The 25,252-nt window shown below is 37.0% G+C and overlaps 1 protein-coding gene across 1 annotated transcript in view; it reads right to left on the minus strand.

The window, feature by feature from the left end:
- LOC112835495 (transmembrane protease serine 11C-like) overlaps positions 1-25,252 on the minus strand; it is a 53,247-nt gene that overhangs the window by 16,843 nt on the left and 11,152 nt on the right. The window contains exons 4-5 of the mRNA XM_025886975.1: positions 22,330-22,397; positions 17,873-18,036 (exon numbers count right to left, since the gene is read on the minus strand). Coding sequence (XP_025742760.1) covers positions 17,873-18,036; positions 22,330-22,397 — 232 coding nt within the window. The remainder of the gene's footprint in view (positions 1-17,872; positions 18,037-22,329; positions 22,398-25,252) is intronic.

A 25,252-nucleotide genomic window follows, 5' to 3' on the forward strand; every position in this document is an offset into this window, starting at 1 on the left:
TATATATACCACATCTTCTTTATCCATTCATCTGTTGAGGGACATCTTGGCTCTTTCCATAGTTTGGCTATTGTGGACATTGCTGCTATAAACATTGGGGGCACGTACCCCTTCGGATCACTACATTTGTATCTTTGGGGTAAATACCCAGTAGTGCAATTGCTGGGTCGTATGGTAGCTCTATTTTCAACTTTTTGAGGAACCTCCATACTGTTTTCCAGAGTGGCTGCACCAGCTTGCATCCCCCCCAACAGTGTAGGAGGGTTCCCCTTTCTCCGCATCCTCTCCAACACCTGTCGTTTCCTGACTTGTTAATTTTAGCCATTCTGACGGGTGTGAGGTGGTGTCTCATTGAGGTTTTTTGATTTGGATTTCCCTGATGCCGAACGATGTTGAACACTTTTTCATGTGTCTGTTGGCCATTTGGATGTCTCCTTTGGAAAAATGTCTGTTCATGTCTTCTGCCCATTTCTTGACTGGATTATTTGTTCTCTGGGTGTCGAGTTTAATAAGTTCTTTATAGATTTTGGATACTAGCCCTTTATCTGATATGTCATTTGCAAACATCTTCTCCCATTCTGTCGGTTGTCTTTTGGTTTTCCTGACTGCTTCCTTTGCTGTGCAAAACCTTTTTTTTTTTTTAAGGAGTTTTATTTATTTATTTGACAGAGAGAGACACAGCGAGAGAGGGAACACAAGCAGGAAGAGTGGGCGAGGGAGAAGCAGGCTTCCAGCGGAACAGAGAGCCCGATGCGGGGCTTGATCCCAGGACCCTGGGATCATGACCTGAGCCGAAGGCAGACGCTTAATGACTGAGCCACCCAGGCGCCCCTGTGCAAAAGCTTTTTATCTTGATGAAGTCCCAATAGTTCATTTTTGCCCTTGCTTCCCTTGCCTTTGGTGATGTTTCTAGGAAGAAGTTGCTGCGGCTGAGGTGGAAGAGGTTGCTGCCTGTGTTCTCCTTTAGGATTTTGATGGACTCCTCTCTTACATTTAGGTCTTTCAACCATTTGGAGTCTATTTTTGTGTGTGGTGTAAGGAAATGGTCCAGTTTCATTCTTCTGCATGTGGCTGTCCAATTTTCCCAGCACCGTTTGTTGAAGGGACTTTTTTTTTTCCACTGGACATTCTTTCCTGGTTTGTTGAAAATTAGTTGACCATAGAGTTGAGGGTCCATTGATGGGGTCTCTACTCTGTTCCATTGATCTGTGTGTCTGTTTTTGTGCCAGTACCATACTGTCTTGGTGATGACAGCTTTGTAATAGAGCTTGAAGTCCGGAATTGTAATGGCACCAGCTTGGCTTTTCTTTTTCAATATTCCTCTGGCTATTTGGTGTCTTTTCTGGTTCCATACAAATTTAGGATTATTTGTTCCATTTCTTTGAAAAAAGTTGATGGTATTTTGATAGGGATTGCATTGAATGTGTAGATTGCTCTAGGTAGCATTGATATCTTCACAATATTTGTTCTTCCAATCCATTAGCATGGAACATTTTTCCATTTCTTTGTGTCTTCCTCAATTTCTTTCATGAGTATTTTATAGTTTTCTGAGTGCAGATTATTTGCCTCTTTAGTTAGTTTTATTCCTAGGTATCTTATGGTTTTGGGTGTAATTGTAAATGGGATCAGCTCCTTAATTTATCTTTTTTCTGTCTTGTTGTTGATGTATAGGAATGCCATTGATTTCTGTGCATTGATTTTTATATCCTGCCACTTTACTGAATTCCTGTACGAGTTTTACCAGTTTTGGGGTGGAGTCTTTTGGGTTTTCCACATAAAGTATCATATCCTCTGCAAAGAGTGAGAGTTTGACTTCTTCTTTGCTGATTTGGATGCCTTTTATTTCTTTTTGTTGTCTGATTGCTGTGGCTAGGACTTATAATACTATGTTGAATAGCAGTGGTGAGAGTGGACATCCCTGCCGCGTTCCTGACCTTAGGGGGAAAGCTCTCAGTTTTTCCCCATTGAGAATGATATTTGCTGTGGGTTTTTCATAGATGGCTTTTATGATATTGAGGTATGTACCCTCTATCCCTATACTCTGAAGAGTTTTAATCAAGAAAGGATGCTGTATTTTGTCAAATGCTTTTTCTGCATCTATTGAGAGGATCATATGGTTTTTTATCTGTCCTTCTATTTTCAGTGACAGCCTAGCTGGATATAGTATTCTTGGCTGCATATTTTTCTCATTTAGTGCTCTGACTATATCATGCCAGTCCTTTCTGGCCTGCCAGGTCTCTGTGGATACGTCTGCTGCCAATCTAACATTTTTACCATTGTAGGTTACAGACCTCTTGTCCTGAGCTGCTTTCAGGATTTCTCTTTGTCTCTGAGACTCGTAAGTTTTACTATTAGATGTCAGGGTGTTGACCTATTTTTATTGATTTTGAGGGTGTGCTCTGTGCCTTCTGGATTTTGATGCCTGTTTCCTTCCCCAAATTAGGGAAGTTCTCTGCTATAATTTGCTCCAATATACCTTCTTCCCCTCTTTCTCTTTCTTCTTCTTCCGGGATCCCAATTATTCTAATATTGTTTCATCTTACGGTATCACTTATCTCTCGAATTCTGCCCTCGTGATCCAGTAGTTTTTATCTCTCTTTTTTTCACCTTCTTTATTCCCTATCATTTGGTCTTCTATATCACTAATTCTCTCTTCTACCTCATTTATCCTTGCAGTTAGAGCCCCCATTTTTGATTGCACCTCATTAATAGCCTTTTTGATTTCTACTTGGTTAGATTTTAGTTCCTTAATTTCCCAGAAAGGGATTCTCTAGTATCTTCTATGTTTTTTTCAAGCCCAGCTAATATCTTTATAATTGTCATTCTCAACTCTTGTTCTGACATCTTACTAATGTCAGTACTGATTAGATCCCTGGCAGTCGGTACTGCCTCTTGTTCTTTTTTTTGAAGTGAGTTTTCCATCTTGTCATTTTGTCCAGAGGAGAATAGATGAATGAGAGAACAAAATTCTAAAAGAGAAACGTGACCCCAGAAAAACATACACTAAACAAATCAAAAAAGACCCAAAACTGGGAGGGGGGGGGAAGAAAAAGAAAAAAAAAAAAGAATATGATCAGGCTGGTGAATAGAGCCACACACTAGATTTTGGGTGTATTTTGGTCTGTTAGAAGAAACTGCCTCTCAAATCTTTAAAGAAAGAAACACACACACACACACACACACACACACACACACACACACAAGGGTAAATACAATGAAGGGATGGAATATGAGTATAAGGATCCAATTTCTATACACCAACAAGAAGACAGAAGAAAGAGAAATTACGGAGTCGATCCCATTTACAGTTGCACCCAAAACCACAAGATACCTAGGAATAAACCTAACCAAAGAGGCAAAGAATCTGTACTCAGAAAACTATAAAATGCTCATGAAAGAAATTGAGGAAGACACAAAGAAATGGAAAAATGTTGCACGTTCATGGATTAGAAGAACAAATATTGTGAAAATGTCTATGCTACCTAGAGCAATCTACACATTTAAAGCAATCCCTATCAAAATAACATCCACTTTTTTTTAAAGAAATGGAACAAATAATCCTAAAATTTGTATGGAATCAGAAAAGACCTTGAATAGCCAGAGAAATGTTGAACAAGCAAAGCAAAGCTTGTGGCATCACAATTCTGGACTTCAAGCTCTATTACAAAGCTGTCATCACCAAGACATTATGGTACTGGTACAAAAACAGACATATAGATCAATGGAACAGAATAGAGAGCCCAGAAATGGACCCTCAACTCTATGGTCAACTAATCTTCAACCGGCAGGAAAGAATGTCTGATGGAAAAAAGACAGTCTCTTCAACAAATGGTGTTGGGAAAATTGGACAGCCACATGCAGACGAATCAAACTGGACCATTGCCTGACACCACACACAAAAATAGACTCAAAATGGATGAAAGACCTAAATGTGAGACAGGAGTCCATCAAAATCCTTGAGGAGAACACAGGCAGCAACTTCTTCGACCTCAGCCATGGCAACTTCTTCCTAGAAAATCACCAAAGGCAAGGGAAGCAATGGCAAAAATGAACTATTGGAACTTCAAGATAAAAAGCTTTTGCACAGCAAAGGAAGCAGTCAAGAAAACCAAAAGACAACCAACAGAATGGGAGAAGATGTTTGCAAATGACATATCAGATAAAGGGCTAGTATCCAAAATCTATAAAGAACTTATTAAACTCGACACCCAGAGAACAAATAATCCAGTCAAGAAATGGGCAGAAGACATGAACAGACATTTTTCCAAAGGAGACATCCAAATGGCCAACAGACACATGAAAAAGTGTTCAACATCATTCGGCATCAGGGAAATCCAAATCAAAAAACCTTAATGAGATACCACCTCACACCAGTCAGAATGGCTAAAATTAACAAGTCAGGAAACGACAGATGTTGGCGGGGATGCGGAGAAAGCGGAACCCACCTACACTGTTGGTGGGAATGCAAGCTGGTGCAGCCACTCTGGAAAACAGTATGGAGGTTCCTCAAAAAGTTGAAAATAGAGCTACCATACGACCCAGCAATTGCACTACTGGGTATTTACCCCAAAGATACAAATGTAGTGATCCGAAGGGGTATGTGCACCCCAATGTTTATAGCAACAATGTCCACAATTACCAAACTATGGAAAGAGCGAAGATATCCATCAACAGATGGATGGATAAAGAAGACATGGCATATATATACAATGGAATATTAGGCAGCCTTCAAAAAAATGATATCTTGTCATTTGCAATAACATGGATGGAACTAGAGGGTATTATGCTAAGCGAAATAAGTCAATCAGAGAAAGACAAGTATCCTATGATTTCACTGATACGAGGAATTTGAGAAATAAGACAGAGGATCATAGGGGAAGGGAGGGAAAAAATGAAACAAGACAAAACCAGAGAGGGAGACAAACCATAAGAGACTCTTAATCTCAGGAAACAAACTGAGGGTTGCTGGAGTGGAGGGGGGTGGGAGGGCTAGGGTGGCCGGGTGATGGACACTGGGGAGGGTATGTGCTATGAAATATGTAAGACTGATGAATCATAGACCTGTACTCCTGAAACAAATAATATATTATATGTTAATAATAAAATAAATAAATAAATAAAGCTGGCATCTAGTATATGGTACGTTTAGCTATTTAATGTGTACTGCATTAAGAGAAGCAGGCAAGAGTCATACATAATTCATCAGTTATGTAAAAGAAGAATCAAAGTGGTTTTGCCTGATGGTTTTAGTACCTTTACAATCTTATCTTGTTTATAAATGTCAAAAGATTTTAATATCAAGAAAGAATCTCAAATAACTTAACTTTGCATCTCAAGGCACTAGGAGAAGAATAAAGTTACCACGAGGAAAGAAAGAAATATCAGAGAAGATATAAATGAAATAGAGACTAAAATGATAGAAAAGATCAATGAAACTAAGAGCTGGTTCTTTGAAAGATAAACAAAATTGACAAACCTTTAGTTAGACTCACCAAGAAAAAAAAAGAGGGAGAATTCAAATAAATAAAATCAGAATTGAAAGAGGAGATGTTATAACTGTGTCACAGAAATACAGAGAATCATAAGAAGCTACTGTGAACAACTATAATCCCAACAAATTTGACAACTTAGAAAAATTGTAAATAGTAAATTTCTAGAAACATACAATCTACCAAGACTGAATCATGAAGAAATACAAAATGTGAACAGACTGATCACTGCTAAGGAGATTCAATCAGTAATCAAAAAGCTCCCAACAAACAAAAGTCCAGGACCAGATGGCTTCACTGGTGAATTCTATAAACATTCACAGAAGAATTAATACCAATTCTTTTCAGACTTTTCCAAAAAATGGAAGCGGAGGGAACACTTCTAAATTCACGAAGCCAGTATTACCCTGATACCAAAACTATACAAGGAGGTCATAAGAAAAAACAATTATAGGTCAATATGCCTGATGAGCCAAGGTGCAAAAATCCTTAATAAAGTATTAGCAAACTAAATTCAACAATACATTAAAAGAATCATACACCATGATCAAGTGGAATTTATTCCAGGGATGCAAGGTTGGTTCAACATCTGCCAATCAATCAATGTGGGGTCGGGAGAGGTGGGCAAAATGGGTGAAGGGAGTCAAAAGGGGGTTATTTTCCACTTATAAAATAAATAAGGCACGGGAATGTAATGTATAGCATGGTGACTATAGTTAATAATACTGTACTGCATTTTGGAAACTTGCTAAGAGAATAGAACTTAAAAGTTCTCAACACAAGAAAAATTTTTCTTATAAATATAAAAGATGTTAAAAAATATATATAACAGATGTTAACTAGACTTATTGTGTTCATTTGGCAATACATACAAATATTGAATTGTTATGTTGTACAACTGAAATAAATGTAATGTTACATGTCGATTATATCTCAACAAAAAAAGATTTTTGGCTGCTGGAATGGAGGATAAAATATCATTAATATATTTTAGTGGGAGTAACTCCATAATGCTAGTTTTTCAGTCTTAAAAAGTCTTAAAAAGATTGCCAAACTTCTCAAAGACATTTAAGAAAACTCACGCTATGACTCATTTAAATAATATTTGTTACAACAGTAACTCAGAGATCTAGGAACATAAGAGATAAAGAGCCAAAATCATCAGATGTCTAAGATCTAATCCCAAGAAATGTGTATGTTTCTTAAATGTAATTTAAAGAAATCCAAAGGTTTATTATGATATAATAGCAGATTCAGATGCAGTTGCAATAAATAACATTTATGTACCTTTTCTCAATTTCCCCCAAAGATAATATCTTGCAAAGATGTTGTAAAGACAACATCTTCAAAACTACAGTACAATATCATAACTAGGATATTGACATTGATGCTGTCAAAATACAAAACATTTCCATCACCACAAGAATTTGTTGTGTTGCTCTTTTATAGTCACATCTACTTACTTCCATCCTACTCTGTCCTTAATCCCTGGTAACCACTAATCTGTTCTCCCTTTCTATAATTTTGGCATTTCAAGAATGTTATATATTCATATAAATAGAATACTACAATATATAATTTTCTGGATTGGCTTCTTTCACTCAGTGTAATTTTCTAGAGATTCATCCAAGTTGTTTATCACTGAGTAGTATTCCATGGTATGATGTACCCAAATATGTTTAACCCTTAACTTCTTGAAGGATATCTGGATTGTTTTAAGTTTTTGGCTATTAGGAATAAGCTGCTATAAACATCATGTATAAATTTTTGCGTGAACACAATCATCATTTGTCTGGGATAATACCTAGGAGTGTAATTAATGGGTTGTGTGGCTGTTGCATGTTTAATTAAAAAAACACCAAACTGTTTTCCAGAATGGATGTACCATTTTACATTTCCATAAGTGTAGTATGGATGATGCAGTTTCTCCATGTCTTTGCCAGCATTTGGTTTTGTCATTATTTAAAAAATTTTTAGCCATTCTCATAAACGTGTAGCAATATCTCATTGTAGTTTTAAGTTGCATTTATCTAATTGCTAATGATATTGATGTCTATATATATGCTTATTTGCCATCTGTATATTCTTTTTGGTTAAATGTCTCTTCCCGTGTTTTGCCTGTTTTCTAAACTGATTGTTTTTTCACTGAGTTTTGAGAATTCTCCATATATTCTAGATACCAGTCCTTTGATAAGTGGTATTTTTTTCCAGTCTGTAGCTTGTCTTTCTATCCTCTTAACCAGGTATTGTTCAGAGCAAAATTTTAATTTTGATGAAGTTTAAATTGTCAGTTTTCCTCTTATGAGTCGTGGTTTTGCTGTCAAATCAAAGAGCTCTACCTAGCCCTTGCAAAAGATTTTCTCCCACATTTTTTTTTCTAAAAAAGATAATCCTGGGTGCCTGGGATTAAAAACATAATTCTGGGTCCATTAAACATCTGCCTTCGGCTCAGGTCATGATCCCAGAGTCCTGGGATCGAGCCTTACACCGGGCTCCCTGCTCAGTGGGGAGCCTGCTTCTCCCTCTCCCTCTGCCTGCCACTCCCCTTGCTTGTGCACTTTCTCTTTCTGTCAAATAAATAAATAAAATCTTAAAAAAAAGGTAATCCTGTATATCATTTTGGGGACAATTAAGAGTCTTTTAATCCATAAAGATGACTTTTCTCTTCATTTATTTACATCTTCTTTGATTTCTTTCATCAGTGCTGTGTAGTTTTCAGCATATAAGTCCTGTACATATTTAACTAGGGCTCAGGAAGGGTGGAAGTAGAGGATCCCTACTCAGGCTTTGCTGGCATGGTTTGGGGTAAGGCCATTGTTCTTTCTTTGGTGTTTTGGCTGCAGTAGGGCAGTTATTGTCTAAAAGCATTGTATCTTGTTATACTGATGCTTTCCCGGTCTTTTGACTGAAGAAAGCAAGCTTTTTGTCCTCCCTTTTTCCCTGTATTCTTGGGAGTTTTGGGGTCAATGGCTTCTTCAGGTCCCATTTGAGAATATATGAAGCAAACTGGTGGGAACTCACCACCATGTTGTTGGGCCCTGAAAGTCACTACCCAGTCTGGGCTCTTGTTATGTTTTTTTTCTATATAATATCTAGGAATTTTAGCTGTATTTGCTGGGGGGAATAGGGAAAAGTACATCTACTCCATCTTCCTGGAGGGTAAAGTCATGAATTCTTTACTGCATAATTATAAAACTTTTTTCTCATACCTTTTCATCTATTTTTTTTTGTTTTATCATCTCAAATTCTGACTCCTCTTTTTTTCTTCTTAATAGATGAAAATATTCCCCAAAACTCTATCTTTGACTCTCCCTCTTCTCACCTTTCTATATTTGCAATTTTATTCTTTTTTTAGGACTTCATTATCATGTTCTGGGAATGACCATCATATTTATGGTTTTAGACCCAAACTTTCTCCAGAGGACCAATCTTTTATTTCCAAATGTTTGATAAATAACTTTATCTGGAGATGTATATTCTATCTAATACTCAAAATGTAAGCTAATCATCTATATTCTACTACTTCTCTATTGTCTATTTCTATATGAAGTTATCATCCCACTAATTACTCAGACTTAAAACTTGGATGTTGTATTCAATTCCTCTCACTGTTCAGGTCTGTCAAGATTTTTTTTAAGATTTTATTTATTTATTTGAGAGAGAGAGAGCAGAGCAAGAGAGAGTGTATGAACAGGGGGAAAGGCAGAGGGAGAAGGAGAAACAGGCTCTCCAATTAGGAGGGAGTCCGATGCAGGGCTCAACTCGATCCCAGGACCCTGGGATCATGACCTGAGCTGAAGCAGATGTTTAACCAACTGAGCCACCCAGGCATCCCGTTCTATCAATTCTGTAAATATAATCTCTCTGATATATGTCCACTATTTCTAATATCATTTTCACTGTAATAGTTCAGGTTTTTAATTCTTCACACTTGTACCATTTTAATTCTTTTCTAACCAATCTGTCTACTTAAGACTCTCCCCTCTAGCTCATTTTATATAATATTATCAAATAAAATTTTAGAAAGAAAAGCTTTGACCTTGTGTTTTCATAATTTAATGGATCTTAATGGACCTTACCAAACTGCAAACTCTTTAACTTAAAACTCATCACTCTTAATTTTGATTATGTTATAACTCACTCAACCTGGGCATAAGAAGTGCAATGGCCTCAAAAGCTTAGGTTCTTGGGAAATGATAGAAGGCTAGGACAAACTTGAAGGGAGACAGGGGCATTAGTCTAGCTATATGTACAGTTGGCCTCTTAGGAGTATGTGGGGCAAGTAGGCTGTCTGAAAGCCCATAGAAAATTTGAGATTATTTGGGCTTGATGGTGATTGGCAGTGTGCTCTGGCAGGTTATATTAGTCAGAGTTCTCTAGAGAAACAGAAGTATTTGTTCATTCATTCATTCATTTATGTATTATGAGGAATTGGCTCACAGGCAATTATGGAGGCTGAGAAGTCCCACGATCTGTCATCTGCAAGCTGGAGACCTAGAAAAGCCAGTGGTGTAATTCCAGTTCAAATCCAAAGACCTGAGAAATAGACTGCCAGTGGTATAAATTCCAGTACAAGGGCAGGAGAAAACCAAAGTTCTATCGCAAAATCAGGCAGAGAGAGAGAATTGACCCTTTCTGTATCTTTTTATCCTACTCAGGCCTTTAATGGGTTGGATTATACCACCCACACTGGGGAAGGCAGTCAGCTTCAAATGCTAATATCTTCTGGAAACATCCTCACAGATATACCCAGAAATAATGTTTAACCAGATATCTATGCATCCCGTGGCTCAGTCAAGTTGCCACATAAAATTAATCATCACACAGATCTATCCCAACCTCAGATGTGTCATGTTGGCTATCAGTCAGGACACAGACTGTCCTACTGTATTCCAGATGTGTCTAATACATTGTTGTATTATTCAGTAATGTGTATTTCAAACTCTAAGCTCAAGGTTGCATTTTAAAAATCCTTAAATATTATTTTAAGTAAATATCTAGCTTTATTGGAAGACATTTTGAAATGCCAACAGGAATAATGCTCCACATCTTTCAGGAGACTTGGCAACACTTTCTCTGGAAATAAGTCAAGAATCAGGAAATGAAGGTGTCTGAGGAGCCAAAAGTTATATAAAAAAATTTACTCACTAGAGATTATTTAAATAAGAAGGCCCCAAACACCCTCATTCAAAGGTTATTTACTTTTCTAATTTTTATGTATAAATTACTATGAAATATTTAAAATAAATTTGGAGGGCGCCTGGGTGGCTCAGTTGGTTAGGCGACTGCCTTCGGCTCAGGTCATGATCCTGGAGTCCCGGGATCGAGTCCCGCATCGGGCTCCCTGCTCAGCGGGGAGTCTGCTTCTCCCTCTGACCCTCTTCCCTCTCGTGCTTTCTCCCATTCTCTCTCTCTCTGTCAAGTAAATAAAAATAAAATCTTTAAAAAAAAAAAATAAAATAAAATAAATTTGGAGAAGGTAGAAGAAAGAACACAGAGAAAACAGAAGTGACAGCAAGAACTCTGCTTGACATCAAAGTACGAGAAAGAGATAAAATATAAAGAACAGATATGAGAGCTGAAAACCTTAAATATTGGGATCATTTATTGAAGGCATCAATAACCTTACATTTCCCTAAATGCCCCGAGGGAACACAATACTCACTATATATTAATGAGCGTCCATAGTAATGTCAGAAAAGTAGGTGTTAAGTTTGAGATAGATTTTTGAAAAAAATAATTTTAAAGATACTTTCTATATTTTATTAAAAAATAAAATATAAACTCTGGAAAATTTGCCTATTTAGAAGACTTACTTCCAAGGAATTTTGAATGGTCAAGGTGTTACACTAAGAATATTTTACGAAAACTTTTGCTGATAAAACAGGTTTCGAGAGCTTAAGATTGGTTCTTAGTTAAGAAAGGACACTGGGCAATACAATGCTTTTAAAAAAATGTCCTCTAAGATTAAAGAATCATTAACGAATGATTGGTTAGTTCAGTTCCTTAAAGCATGGTAGAAGTGAAGCCATGCATTATCTCAGGATCAAGCCACATGAAAGAAATGTGTTCTACTAACATCGTCATCCATATCTCAGCCTTGGCCAGTTGCTCCCAAATGAGTGGTAGGCCAGAGCTTCATTCTTCCTCTTGTAAAACCCTTAATAATGGGTCAGGACTGTCATCCTTGTATATAAAGCTCTATGTTATTATTCTTTCTGCTACTTCCACATAATTTGAGTTTTTACTTTAACCACATATAATTTAGCATAAAAGTATTTTAAAATATTTCTCACACCTATTCAATAGATAGTTAAGTGTACCAGTAGGTACAAGGCATCTTTATGTAGGAAATTATTATTATTTTTAAATATGCTCATTAAAGTTATGAGCTTTCAACTTTATAAGGCGTTTCATTTAAAACCCTTACTTAGCTTATGAGGCACTTCTTCACTTTTACAAGGAATGACTTGAATTTTTCCTTTCAGAACTTTTAGGAGAGCCACCATGTGGTCATCCTTGCAGTCATGTAGTTGGTACATCTAGAGTAGTATGACATTTTTTTCTTAGCTCTTGGTGTGATAGTTTATGGCAGTGAGTGTCAAGGGCATCACTCTGTGAGGTCAACCTGTCTGGTGAGATATTATTTGTATTGTTTTACTTGTTCTTTTTTTTGTGCATTAAAACTTAAATTACATAAACATTAAATATTATATATATGTTTTGTTTGTTAAACTATAAATAACAAGATCGTGTAAGTAATCATATTATAAAATAAGTAATAAAGGAAAATTGTGTTAACCAATTTTAACTATTGAGGTTATCATTTCTATTTTTTTTTAGATTTTATTTATTTGAGAGAGAGAGAGCGAGAGCATGAGCAGGGAGTGGGGAGGCAGTGGGGGAGAGGCAGAGGGAGAAGCAGACTCCTGCTGAGTGGGGAGCCCAACCCGGGGGCTCCATCCCAGGACTCAGAGATGATGACCTGAGCTGAAGGCAGATGCTTAATGACTGAGCCACTCAGGCGCCCCTATCATCTCTATTTTAAAGGAATGTGACACTGGTTAAGCATAGAGAACATAAATTCAGGGATTTGGAAGTGCATAAAAATTTTTCCCATTGAAGTCAATGGTATTAGGTTAAGGAATTTGCCTTATGGGAGAGTTTAGAATTGATGGAAAAAACATGGCTCTCTAACTAAAGAATGCACTCCATAAATACTGATTGTTAGTACCGTGGAAGGGAGTAGAATGTCATTTCTCATGGAATTCAGGAGTGACTGGAAAATTAAATTAAACATTGTGTTCATGGGCCTTAATAATTGAAGCATTCTTTCCATCCTAAATCTAGGAGTGGCAATATCTACTAGTAGCATATTTACACCACACTTGCTATTAGCCCTCCTTATTGGGATTGTAGAAGAGAATTAAGCTCTAATGCCCAAGGGGGCTTTCATTTTTACGAAATTAATGAACTCCCCCATTTTATTACTGAAATATAATTAACATGCATTGTTGTATGAGTTTCAGTTGTAGAATATAATGACTCAACAATTCTATATGTTACTCAGTGTCTATCAAGAGACGTGTACTCTTAATCCCCTTTATTTATCTGAAGTTCTATTTTATGAATCTGGAATCGTATTATGTATCATCCTTAAAAGAACTGAAAACAGTCACTCACATCATTTTTGTTAGGCCTTAATTCTTTTGTGGAACCTCAGTTGAGAAAGGCTGTATATATTCTCTCTTACTTTGGTTTTCAGTTGCAGCTTTGATATTATGGAATTCACTAATGCAAACAACAATCATTACTGCTATATGCCAGGTCCTGCGCTAGGCTTGAAGACTTAATGGTGAACAAACAAGGACATGGGCCCTGCTCTCATGGAGATTTTGATGTTTAATTTGATGGAAGAGATGGTCAGTAATCAAATAATTACTGTAGTGAGTACATAATTAAAACCTGGAAAGTGATGTGAAGGAAAGGAACTGGCTTCTCTGAGAGCTTTGTCAAAGGAATCTGACCTCTCCTGGGATTGTTGGCCAAAAGTGATGACAAGGGTTTAGAGGCCAGTGGACTGAGAAGCCTGGGGTTTGGGGCATGTTGTTGACAAAATCAATTTTCCGCTGTTCTCAGTAACTTGCAATCACTGATTTTACCAGCTGATGACAGCATTAGGTCCAATCCACATCACACTGTTTATACCAGATAAGCTTAAAATATTGTGTAATAGTGATACTGATTGTGCCTTTCATATACACTAAATCAGTGTAAACTTAAATGTATGTACTTGTATACGTATTTATTTATCTTATAGGCTTTTTGCTGAGAGGGACAATATTCTTTTTCTCTTTGACTTCCCCATAGTGACTGGCAAAGTGTTTGTACAAGTACTTGAAAATTGTTTATTAAAGTTAATATTTCATAATACTTGATTTCAACTCCTCTCAGCAATTCTTTAAGTTAGATATGGGTTTATATGCTTTCTTCATTGATGTTAAAACTGAGAGCAGAGTTTAAAAGATTTTGATTTGTAATGATAGACTTCAGATTTAGAAAAAGAAGCCAGATTTTTTTTCCCACTGGAATCTTTAAACCTGCATCTTAAGTAGATTTTTAGTGCAGCTTTCAGTTCTAAACTGATTCATGAAATAGTGTAGAGAATGCACAGTGTACTTAGAATCAGAAGATATGTGTTAAAGTCTCAGGTTTGCCCATTATTTATTTTATGACTTAGAGTGAATTTTATTTCATTGACTCTTCTTTACCTATAAATGAGGCAACCAGACTGGATATCTCTAAGGTCTTTTTCAACTTTAAGGTCTTCCAAATGTCTACTGTACAATAAATAATGCACTTTCATGAATTTAATTTGGACCAGAAATCAGTAACCCATTTTCACTATTCCTGATTTTGCCACGGATCTGGAATAAATAACTTAATATGCATGACAGTTATAGAGAATACAAATTCTAAGTGGAAATTCTGTGAGATTTTGCCTTTTAGTCATGATGATACATGGCGAATTATTAAAAAAACATCAGCCAATACCCTTTTTAGATACTCATTCCTATATCATTTGGTATGTGCATAGGAAAAGAAAATTAATATTAGCATAAATGAAAAATGGTAAGGTAGAATTTTATTCAAATTTCCTGGGCCATAGTCAGTATTTAGTCAGTATCTTTTTGGTAAGTGAATAAATTAAGCCAATAGTAATTTAGTATTATAACTAAGAATTATATAAAGCTGTTCTCCTGGGGTAGATATAATTATTAAGTGCTGAAATATTAATGGACACTTGGTTGATTAACTTTTTATTTCTACAAAAGCAATAATTTTATCCCTTGGTTCAACTGCCACTGATTTACTTCATTCTTGGGGCTGGTAAAATCTCTTTACATGGGGCGGCCCTGCTATGAATCTATATATCAAAGGCACATAGGTATGTTCCCTAAGATTCAATTGGTGTGCAGTGAATATCCAAAAATACAGTTACCAGAAGAATAACCATGATCTCCTGGAAAATATTCTTGCAAAGTGTATATGTAGAAGAAAATCTATCTTGGTTACTATTTTTTGAGTACTCGCTCTATGTCAGGCATTGCACTAAGAGCTTTAGATGTGTGTGTTCATTTTTTTTTCCAGAAAAGAAACTACTATGAAGTATATGAACATGATCTTCTTTATAAAGATGAAGACACTAAGGCTCTGTCAGATAAAGTGATTTGTCTTTGGTGGGGGTTTAAGGGTGGGGACATCGAGTCGCCCCTACTGCACTAGTGCTTTGAGGGAGGTGGTCATTCTCCCTTAGGAACACCTCCAGTTTCTGACCCCTCATCCATAGTGAAGCCTGAGTTTGGGGGGGGTATAGGCAGGCCTGTTAATAAAAAGAATAGCACATATATATGTATAAAGTTGACTTGCAAATATATAATCCATAGGACATACCTTTTGAGTGTTTTTTTTTCTATGATAAAAACCAATGAGTGATACTTACTTTACACCAGTCCTGTTTTTTAAAGTGCATGAGGTCTTTGAAATACAACAGCCATATGCAACATTATTTATTATCATCATCCCCATGATGAGATGTTTCGACTGAGGTGCAGAAATGTTAGGCAATGTTTCCAAGGTCACACAGCAGATGTACAGAGGACCTGGGATTCAAATCTCAGCAGGTCCCACGATTTTAACCACGATTCTGTATCTTCTCTTTCTAGGCATAATAATATAGAAACACTAGTTCTGTGTTCAGCTGGTTGTTGTAACTATTTGCACTGGCCAGTGATGTCTAAGCCACAGCTGTAGGAAGTAGTGACTTTTTCCTCTTTGTTAAGCAGCTTGTATAAAAATGAAATTGAACAATGCTGACATACTGAACTCACCAGGAAGCCTATCAATAAGATAGCAGCAACCTTGTGACAGCAACCTTGATTATCTAAATAAGCTTTTCATAAATCCCTAAACCAGAGACCCAATTATGTGGTGACCACTGAAGATTCATAATCGCTTTCAGTAAGAGCTGTCTTGAATGTGAGTTTTGTGTTAACTTATTTCATTGTGGTTTTGCAGAACTGGTCCAGTTGGCTGCTGGGTTTGGTTCCACACCTACAAAACCCCAGTTTCATAAGGCATCTATCTTCTGAAGAGGGTTGGAGTAGGAGGGAGAGAGGGTTTCTAAGCAACAAGTAGAGGCTAAGACAATACCAAAGCACCATCTGTTCTTAAGTGTATTACGCTTAACAGTCACTGTTCTTCATAAAATTGTAGGGTGGCATTGTATTAAATAGAATTACTGAAAGAAAAAATAGTGTATCTGGAAAAGACCTCAGAAAGTCAGTTTTCCTGGGATCCTACATAATGTTCTTACAGGTTGGAGGAATACTGGAAATTTAATACTGTTTCTTTACATTTAATTCACATTTTTAGCAGATGAATTTTCAAAAATATATCTTTGGTGGCAAATTCTCTATAAATTGCAGATCTGCTTTATTTCTCTGTGTTCTTTTGAGGTCACCACACATTGGATAAGCTGTATGAGAAGGAAGATTCTAAGAGAAAGCATCTAGGGGCGCCTGGGTGGCTCAGTCATTAAGTGCCTGCCTTCAGCTCAGGTCATGATCCCAGGGTCCTGGGATCGAGCCCCGCATCGGGCTCCCTGCTCTGCGGGAAGCCTGCTTCTCCCTCTCCCACTCCCCCTGCTTGTGTTCCCTCTCTCGCTGTGTCTCTCTCTGTCAAATAAATAAATAAAGTATTAAAAAAAAAGAAAGAAAGCATCTAATAACCTGGGGAGAGTCACATTTCAACAATATGACGGTTTCTTATCCAGGAGAAGCATATTCAGGTTTTGCTTTTTGATCCTTTTGATGTTCTATGCAAATGAACCCTTGGCCTTGATTTATTTTTTTCCACACACATTTCATCCTTTTAGTCCTTCCTGCAGGGGCAGGGATACTTTTCTGCCCTTGATCAGATTTGTGGTAGCAGAGAATTGATAGCCGAGCTTAGCTGTGCCAAGCATTGGCTGTACTTTATCAAGACCAGAGAGACACTCATTATCCTGGGAATGAAGGGACGCTTGTCCCTACCTTTTAGAAGCTGTCTTTCACAATATTGTTAGGTGACCAAGAATAAGAATTAGATTGTATAATTGTACACCTGAAATTAATATAACACTGCTAACTACACTGAATTAGAAAAAATTAAAAAGAATCATATTGTACAGAAGAGTGAGAGAGATGAAGTCCATTAAAGGCCTATCAGGAAGTTGACTTGATGCTAAAGAGGTTCAAACTCATTTCTGGGACCTAGGAGTCTAGATTCTTGAGATATCCGAAAGAAATGAGGGAGAAAACACAACCCACAGAACAAGCCGTTAAGAGTTTATGGCTGACTTATGGGGCACCTGGGTGGCTCAGTTGGTTAAGCGTCTGCCTTTGGCTTGGGTCATGATCCCGGGGTCCTGGGGTCAGGCTCCTTGCTCAGTGGGGAGTCTGCTTCTCCCTCTGCCTCTCCAACCCACCCCCCCCACTTGCGCGCACTCTCTCTTGCTCATTCTCTCTCTCAAATCAATAAATAAAATCTTTAAAAAAAAGAGTTTATGGCTGCCTTGTTTTGCAAAGAAATGTTATTTGGGGCCCTGACTACTATTTTTTTAAACTCTATCATCAAGTAAGGTTTAATTCCAGGAATACAAGAATGATATTATATCAAGAAATTGATTAACATGGACCCTGATTATTTTAACAGTGGTTAAAAGCAATAATCATTGTATAGGAAATTATATTTAAGGAGGGAAGTGTTTTCATTTTTACAAAAAACACGACATTAAAATTAAAGGATGAAAATCACTCTATACCATACATAAAAAGGCTTACCTGAAAATTTAAACGAAGAAGAATCTACACATAAAGACCCAGTTTTGCCCTTTAGCTTCTGATATAAAGTGGTTTCAATACTATCCCGAAATTTTGCTGCAGTATTTTTGAAACAGGATTTAAACTTCAGCACAGCATGTATTATCACTTTCCCTTGGGCTCGGCTGCAGAACAGAAACAGGCAAATAAATCATGTTTTTATTACTGGAAACTTGATCATTCTTAGTGGAGTCATTGTATAATTTTATTAAGCAGAGCTCCCTGCAGCTATCCCACTCTCCAGGGAGTGGAAATGGTACTTTATGGACATGGTGAACAGTAAAGAGAGCATGATTTAGACTCAGGGGAACTGTGTTTGTATTCTAGATTCACCATCTGCCAACCCCTTGACCACAGCAAGACATTGGCATGCTCTGTACTTAAGCAAATTTCTGCATCTCTGTAATGGGGATAATATTATTTACCGGGTTATTGTACACACCATCTAAATTAATGCCTATGGAGGTATTTTGTAAATCTCAGTGCTATGCAAAAAATATTTATTAATATAAATATATCTATGTATAATAAATCCATGATGGACTTTCAGAATGTACGGCTAACAGCAAATAGTAAAATGAAACATAACAGGTGAGATGAGAGCATCATTTATTATCTTGGGTTTTTGTTTTTTGTTTTTGTTTTTGTTTTGGTGGAGGCACCATTTGCAAGAGTGGGCAAGTTCTCTCATCTGTTGGAAATCGTGATGGAGCAAACACCTTAGACTGGATTTATTTTGTTTATAATTCTCACTTGAAGATGCGAGTGTATAAACCAGAAATTTTAAAAGGGAGTCACTTCTACTGACTCGATGGGATGTCTATTCTGCTCTATACTAGGTTTCTGTGCCTCCTCCCCTCTTCCCAGGTATTTCTCTGCATTTATGCATTTGAAAATCCACACAGAAGAAGATAGCAGGAGGGGAGGAATGAAGGGGTGGGAAATCGGAGGGGGAGACGAACCATGAGAGACGATGGACTCTGAAAAACAAACTGAGGGTTCTAGAGGGGAGGGGGGTGGGGGATGGGTCAGCCTGGTGATGGGTATTAAAGAGGGCACGTTCTGCATGGAGCACTGGGTGTTATGCACAAACAATGAATCATGGAACACTACATCAAAAACTAATGATGTAATATATGGTGATTAACATAACAATAAAAAATTTAAAGAAAAAAGAGATCTTGCAGGTATTTTCTAAGGTTTATGCCTTAGTATTTCATGATTTATGTTATTATTTTAAATGGTACTATTTTTATTTTAAATTTCAATTTCCAGTTCTTTATTTGTATTTATTGAAATAAAATTGATTTTCCATATTAAAAAAAAAAAGAAAATCCACACAACCTCAGAGTATGTGACTCAAGAGAGATCTTGAAAACATCTACTTGCAAACCTTCACAATACCCATGAACAAAAACAGAAACCATGGCTGAGATCCAAGATTTTCCGACTAATTGTAAAGCTTTATTATTTCAATAATATTTTTCCAGGATAATTCTAAATAATGGATTAGCTAATTTCCATATCACCCTTTTTTACTTTGTTTTAGGATATACATACACCAGATGCTCTTCCTTTGAGCACTATACATGCATTCCTTTTATTTCCTCTGTACAGTAGTAAGAATTTAGTAGTTACATGTCAACTTACTAAGTATTCTCACCTCTTCTGCTTTTGTGCAGGTGCAATGCTAATTTTTTCTTGTGTGATTTGTAGAGACAAACCCTTTACTTCTCATGGAATGAATAGACAAGGACATATTATATTGCTCTATTTTAAAGATTTTGTCAAACCATGCATGTTACTCTGAACTTTTCTCCTGGGTTGAATAATGATCTAAAACTAAACTAAAGCGCGCCTGGGTGGCTCAGTTGTTAAGCATCTGCCTTCCTCTCAGGTCATGATCCCAGGGTCCTGGGATCGGGCCCCACATTGGGCTCCCTGCTCTGCGGGAAGCCTGCTTTTCCCTCTCCCACTCCCCCTGCTTGTGTTCCTGCTCTCGCTGTGTCTCTCTCTGTCAAATAAATAAATAAAATCTTTAAAAAAAATAAAAAAATAAAACTAAACTAAATACAGACATATGGATTCTTAATGTGACATCATCAAAGTCATGATCCTCTTTTCTACTGGAAACATGAACTAAAAGTTATTTTAATGTTACCTTCTCTTGATTCATAAAATAACCTTTCGTTTTATATGACAAATGCCTGTAATTCTTTGCCATACACAGTTCTCCTTTCATTCCTGAAGTTTCAGTTCATTCATTCATTCATTCATTCACTTAACAGATGTGTATTAGTCCAGGCAATATATCAGACAGAGTTCTAGGTCAGAGCTTCATTAGCTATCAGCATATAAGAACACAAGGTGCCTGCATTCATGCTAGTAGGAGAAACAAGAAAATGAAGAAATAAAATTATCTTCAAGGTGTGTTCTATGAAGAAGACAATAGTGACTTGAAGGTTAGATGTGGGAACATTATAGAGAGCTGCAGGGACAGCCTCTTTGAAGGTCCTAATGACAAGAAGGAGTGAGTCATAAGAACTGGGGGGAGCAATGTCCCAGAAAGAAGGAACATCAAGTACAAAGGCCCTGCCCAAGACAGACTGAATACTCCCCTCAATTTTATTAAATGTTTTCGTCCTGACTCTAGATCCCATATCCTTTTCCTTATAGAGCATTTACTTTAGAAAGTTGTGAATTCTCTTTCTGCCTCTTTGAACTGTATGCAAATCTTTTAAAAGCCTCTTGCAGTTTAACAACCCCAGAAATGTCTTTCTCGAGGACCTGAAATCCATCTCTTTGAAATGTAACCCTCAAAGGAGATAGAGCCTGGGCGTCTCAGTCGGTGAAGTCTGACTCTTGGTTTTGGCTCAGGTCATGATCTGAGAGTCCTGAGATCAAGCCTCGTATGGGGCTCTGTGCTCAGCACAGGGTCTGCCTGTCTCTCTCCTTTTGCTCCTCCCTCTACTCCTCGCCCCTGCTCATGCTCTCTCTCTCTCTAATAACTAAATAAAATCTTTAAAAAATAAAAAATAAAAACCCTATGGTCAGAGAGAGGCAGGGTACCCAGATCAGGTAGGGTCATATGGACTCTCTAAGGAGTTTGGCATTTGTGAGAGACTGTCAGTGGATATGAAGTAGGGGGAGGTTGTGCTCTTCCAATTCACTTTGATTGCTCTGTGCAGAATAGTCACGGAGCAAGAGTGAAAGCTGAAGTTGATGCAGTCATCTAGATATAACTGCTGGGGCTTAAACTACAGCTTTATTATTTATTCAATGTGTGACCTTGGCAAGTCACGTTGCTTCAGTATCCTCATCTGTAAAATAAGAAACTAACATGTACATACCATACAGGGTGGTTATCAGGTTAAATGAGTTAAGATAAATAAAGTTTTAGGGGGCTACTGGTTAAGAGCATGGATTATTTAAACCAGGAAAATCAAACAGCAAAAGTTCTAGTTTTAGGGAGAGATAGATTCCAAAACATATTAACTTTTCTTTTTGTGCCTGTGGTTACTATTTTTTTCATATCTGTTGCAGATTATCTGTGCCTCACCAGTGTTTGGATAAATATCTTTGCTGCTAGACAGTAGCTGTAGAATGGGATTCCTAGAGGGGTCAGGAAGGCAAAGGAGAAGAGTGAAGCTGTTGGGTGCAAATATATATATACACGCATCATGTAAACATTAGGAACTGCCACTGGTTTCAGTGCACTGTTGCCACGTGGGGATGTGGCCCCTGTGTTGTCAGATCTTTTTATTTTTCAACACATTCTGAGCATTATGTGTTTTATATGACATTTCCCAACTTTTATTTTTTAAAATTTTTTAGATTTTATTTATTTGAGAGAGAGAGCGAGAGAGCACGAGCAGGGGGAGGAGGGGCAGAGGGAGAAGCAGACTCCTCACTGAGCAAGGAGCCCGATGCAGGGCTCGATCCCAGGACCCCGGGATCATGACCTGAGCCAAAGGCAGACACTTAGCCGACTGAACCACCGAGGCGCACCCCCCAGCTTTTACATTTAATTCACAACTCTAAGCTTGATTTGGCTAGATAGCCAAATTAGTTTGCCCATACTAGGTCAGACATTCTGTCCTCTCTTATCTTATCCATTCTTTTCTTATACTGAAATCATCTCCTGGCTTTAGATTTGCTTTTTGACTTTGTGCCTTCAAATAGAAAACAAACCCATGCGACCTTTACCTGAAATTCATAATCAGTCAGAATTCTTGGTTCCAGTTAAATAATTTTCCAAAAGATCTTTGAATGCTGTTTTTCACATTTGAAAATGCTAGTGGTTTTGAAGCCTCAAGGTAAGATTTATTTCACCCTTTCAATTTATACCAAGTGAAGATGAGGCATGAAGGTGAAGGACAGAATTTTCTGCTCTGTGCCTCTTGGGCTATTTTACATACCTTACTTGGACAACATGTGATTTGACATACTGTCTTCTCAGTTTGGATCCATGAAATGTTTCATTTAGCTGTTAAAAAGTAAAATGAATAATGACTAATGTTTTATTTTTAAAAAACTTAATTTTTCATTGTGGAGAACTCCAAACATACACAATAACAAATGAAAGTGTATAATGAACGCCATGTACCCATCATTCAGCTTCACCAGTTATCATTAAATAGCTAAACTGGTTTTATTTTACTACTACCTGCATCCCAGGAATTAAATAAATCCTTAATATCATTGAGTACATAGAGGTTTGAGAAGAGAAAAAGAGAGATAGAGGAAAAAAAATAATAAACAGTGAGAGAAAATGGTTCTGAATTAAAGATCATCATTCACATATCCCAACTAAGAAAAAACATGACAAAGGACTCTAGTAAAGCAAGATAAAAATCAGAAATGAGATCTCAGTAGAAGGAAAGATGAAGAGAGGGAATAGTGGTGAACAATGAAACCTGAGGAGGGCGTGTGTTCAGTGCAATGAGTGTATAATTTCAGTGCTTGCAGTGGAAGCAACGTCCTTTAAGAAACAGCCTAATAATAGTTTAGAGCCTCAGATACTATCTCAGCAAAACCTAATCACCAGAAATAGGGGGAGGGGAAATAGAAGTGTTAAAAGCCTTTTCAAGAGTAAAGAATAGGAAGGGAGGAGAAGACAGAAGTGAAAGTAGTTAAAAGCCTCTTCTAAGGTTGGGCTTAGGTAAGAGAAATAAGAGAAAGAGCCCCACTTGATGGGGCTAATAATTTCTGTAATACTAGTGGAAAAATATATGCATCCAAATTTGAGTTCCAGGAAAAATAATTTAACTATTAACTAAATATATTGAAATTTCCAAGAAGAAAAAAATACAATGAAAAACAATTTAAACCAGTCACAAATAAGGAAAAGAAAGCAAAAAAGTAAAATAGATAATTTACTTAAAGGAAACTGGGGAAAAAAAATCAAGTATACTACTTGTTACAGTTGATGGGAATAGGGAAAATTTTGTCATTAACCTATCAGGTTGCTTTCAAAATCAAAACCTCATTATCTATTATTTAGAACATCCCTACTTGTAAATAAAGGGATGAAAGACTGTTGGAGATGAAGCTATGGGAAGGAAATACTATCCCATTAATGTGGAACCCAATAATGGAATCCAAAAATATATCCTAGAATATATGGACATTTAGGATATAACAAGGATGGCATTTTAATCATTGGGAAAGGCTGGATTATTTAATAAGTAGTATCAACTCAACTGGCTATCTACACCAGAAAGAAAATAAGTCTGGGCTCCTACCTTAAACTAAACCTACTTCCATATGGATAAAACCTTAAAAGGGGGGTGAAAACTTCCTAGGAAACCAAATACACTTCTTAGTGTATTGATGGCAACATTTCTGTCATTGTATGACACATTGAGTTGTTTTCATTTTCCTTCCATCATTTCAGTGAGATTTGAGGAGAGAATGAGGAATCAGCAATCTTGCCTTGGAAGTCAGGCTGGACCACTTTAAAAGAATAATTATTAAAATGTATTGAATGATTAGATAATGGAAATTGTGGAAATTGACTTTAAGATGTAATGACTATTGTTGAATCACAGACCTGTACCTCAAATAATACATTATATGTTAAAAAAAAAGAAGAAGATAGCAGGAAGGGAAAAATGAAGGGGGAGAAATCAGAGGGGGAGATGAACCATGAGAGAGTATGGACTCTGAGAAACAAACTGAGGGTTCTAGAGGGGAGGGGGTGGGGGGATGGGTTAGCCTGGTGATGGGTATTAAAGAGGGAACATACTGAATGGAGCACTGGGTGTTATATGCAAACAGTGAATCATGGAACACTACATCAAAAACTAATGATGTAATGTATGGTGATTAACATAACAATAAAAATTATTAAAAAAACTAATGATGTAATGTATGGTGATTAACATAACATAATAAAAAATATAATGACTAGGTGAGTGGGGGAATGGTACTATAATGAATGGAAACTGGGGAGACTAGACTGAGGACGACAAATGACTGCTAAATTCTTTTTAAAATAGGCTTCAGTATGAACTCAGATACCTGATATGGCACCGTCTCCAAATCAAAATGTAACAACTTGCAATGCTCTTAGTTTTTGTGCTTCTTTCCAAAGACCATCTATTTGTAGTTTGTTCTAACATTCTTAATTCTTCATCTCTCTTTTTATTTTTTTTATTTTTTTTTAAAGATTTTATTTATTTATTTGAGAGAGAGAGAATGAGAGATAGAGAGCACGAGAAGGAAGAGGGTCAGAGGGAGAAGTAGACTCCCCGCTGAGCAGGGAGCCCGATGTGGGACTCGATCCCGGGACTCCAGGATCATGACCTGAGCCGAAGGCAGTTGCTTAACCAACTGAGCCACCCAGGCACCCTCATCTCTCTTTTTATTATCTTCATCTTCCCAAACCTCACAACAGCTCAAAAGATCACACACACCTTAAATAATCCCAAAGTCTGCCATCCTTAAAATGAATAGTAACTTTAGGCTGAGGGTGTTCCAAGGAGCTGTAAGGTGAAGTTATGGAAATTGTTCCAGTAACACTCGTGCAATTCCTATTTTCAAGAAGCTCAGTCTCTATAGGAAAAAGGTTGTCAGATATTTGACTCAAAATCAAATGGGAAATTTCAGAAACCCACATAGGATTCAGAACTAATTATTTTCCCAGAAATAAGGAAAGACAAGATTGGAAATTCAAATGGAAGTCAAAGACACACATACTACAAACTTTAAATCTTTCTCTTTCATACCAGGTAAGCTTATTTTTTTTTTTTTTTTTTTACTTTTCTCAGATTCTTCACTTGACACTCCCTCTCCCTTCTTTCTCTTTGAACAAAAATGTATAAAATTCTTGCCAAGTCA

The sequence above is a fragment of the Callorhinus ursinus genome, unplaced genomic scaffold (genome assembly GCF_003265705.2).
Source record: "Callorhinus ursinus isolate GAN/ISIS: 27379988/994484 unplaced genomic scaffold, GSC_fseal_2.0 scaffold4, whole genome shotgun sequence".
Classification (NCBI taxonomy): Eukaryota; Metazoa; Chordata; class Mammalia; order Carnivora; family Otariidae; genus Callorhinus; species Callorhinus ursinus.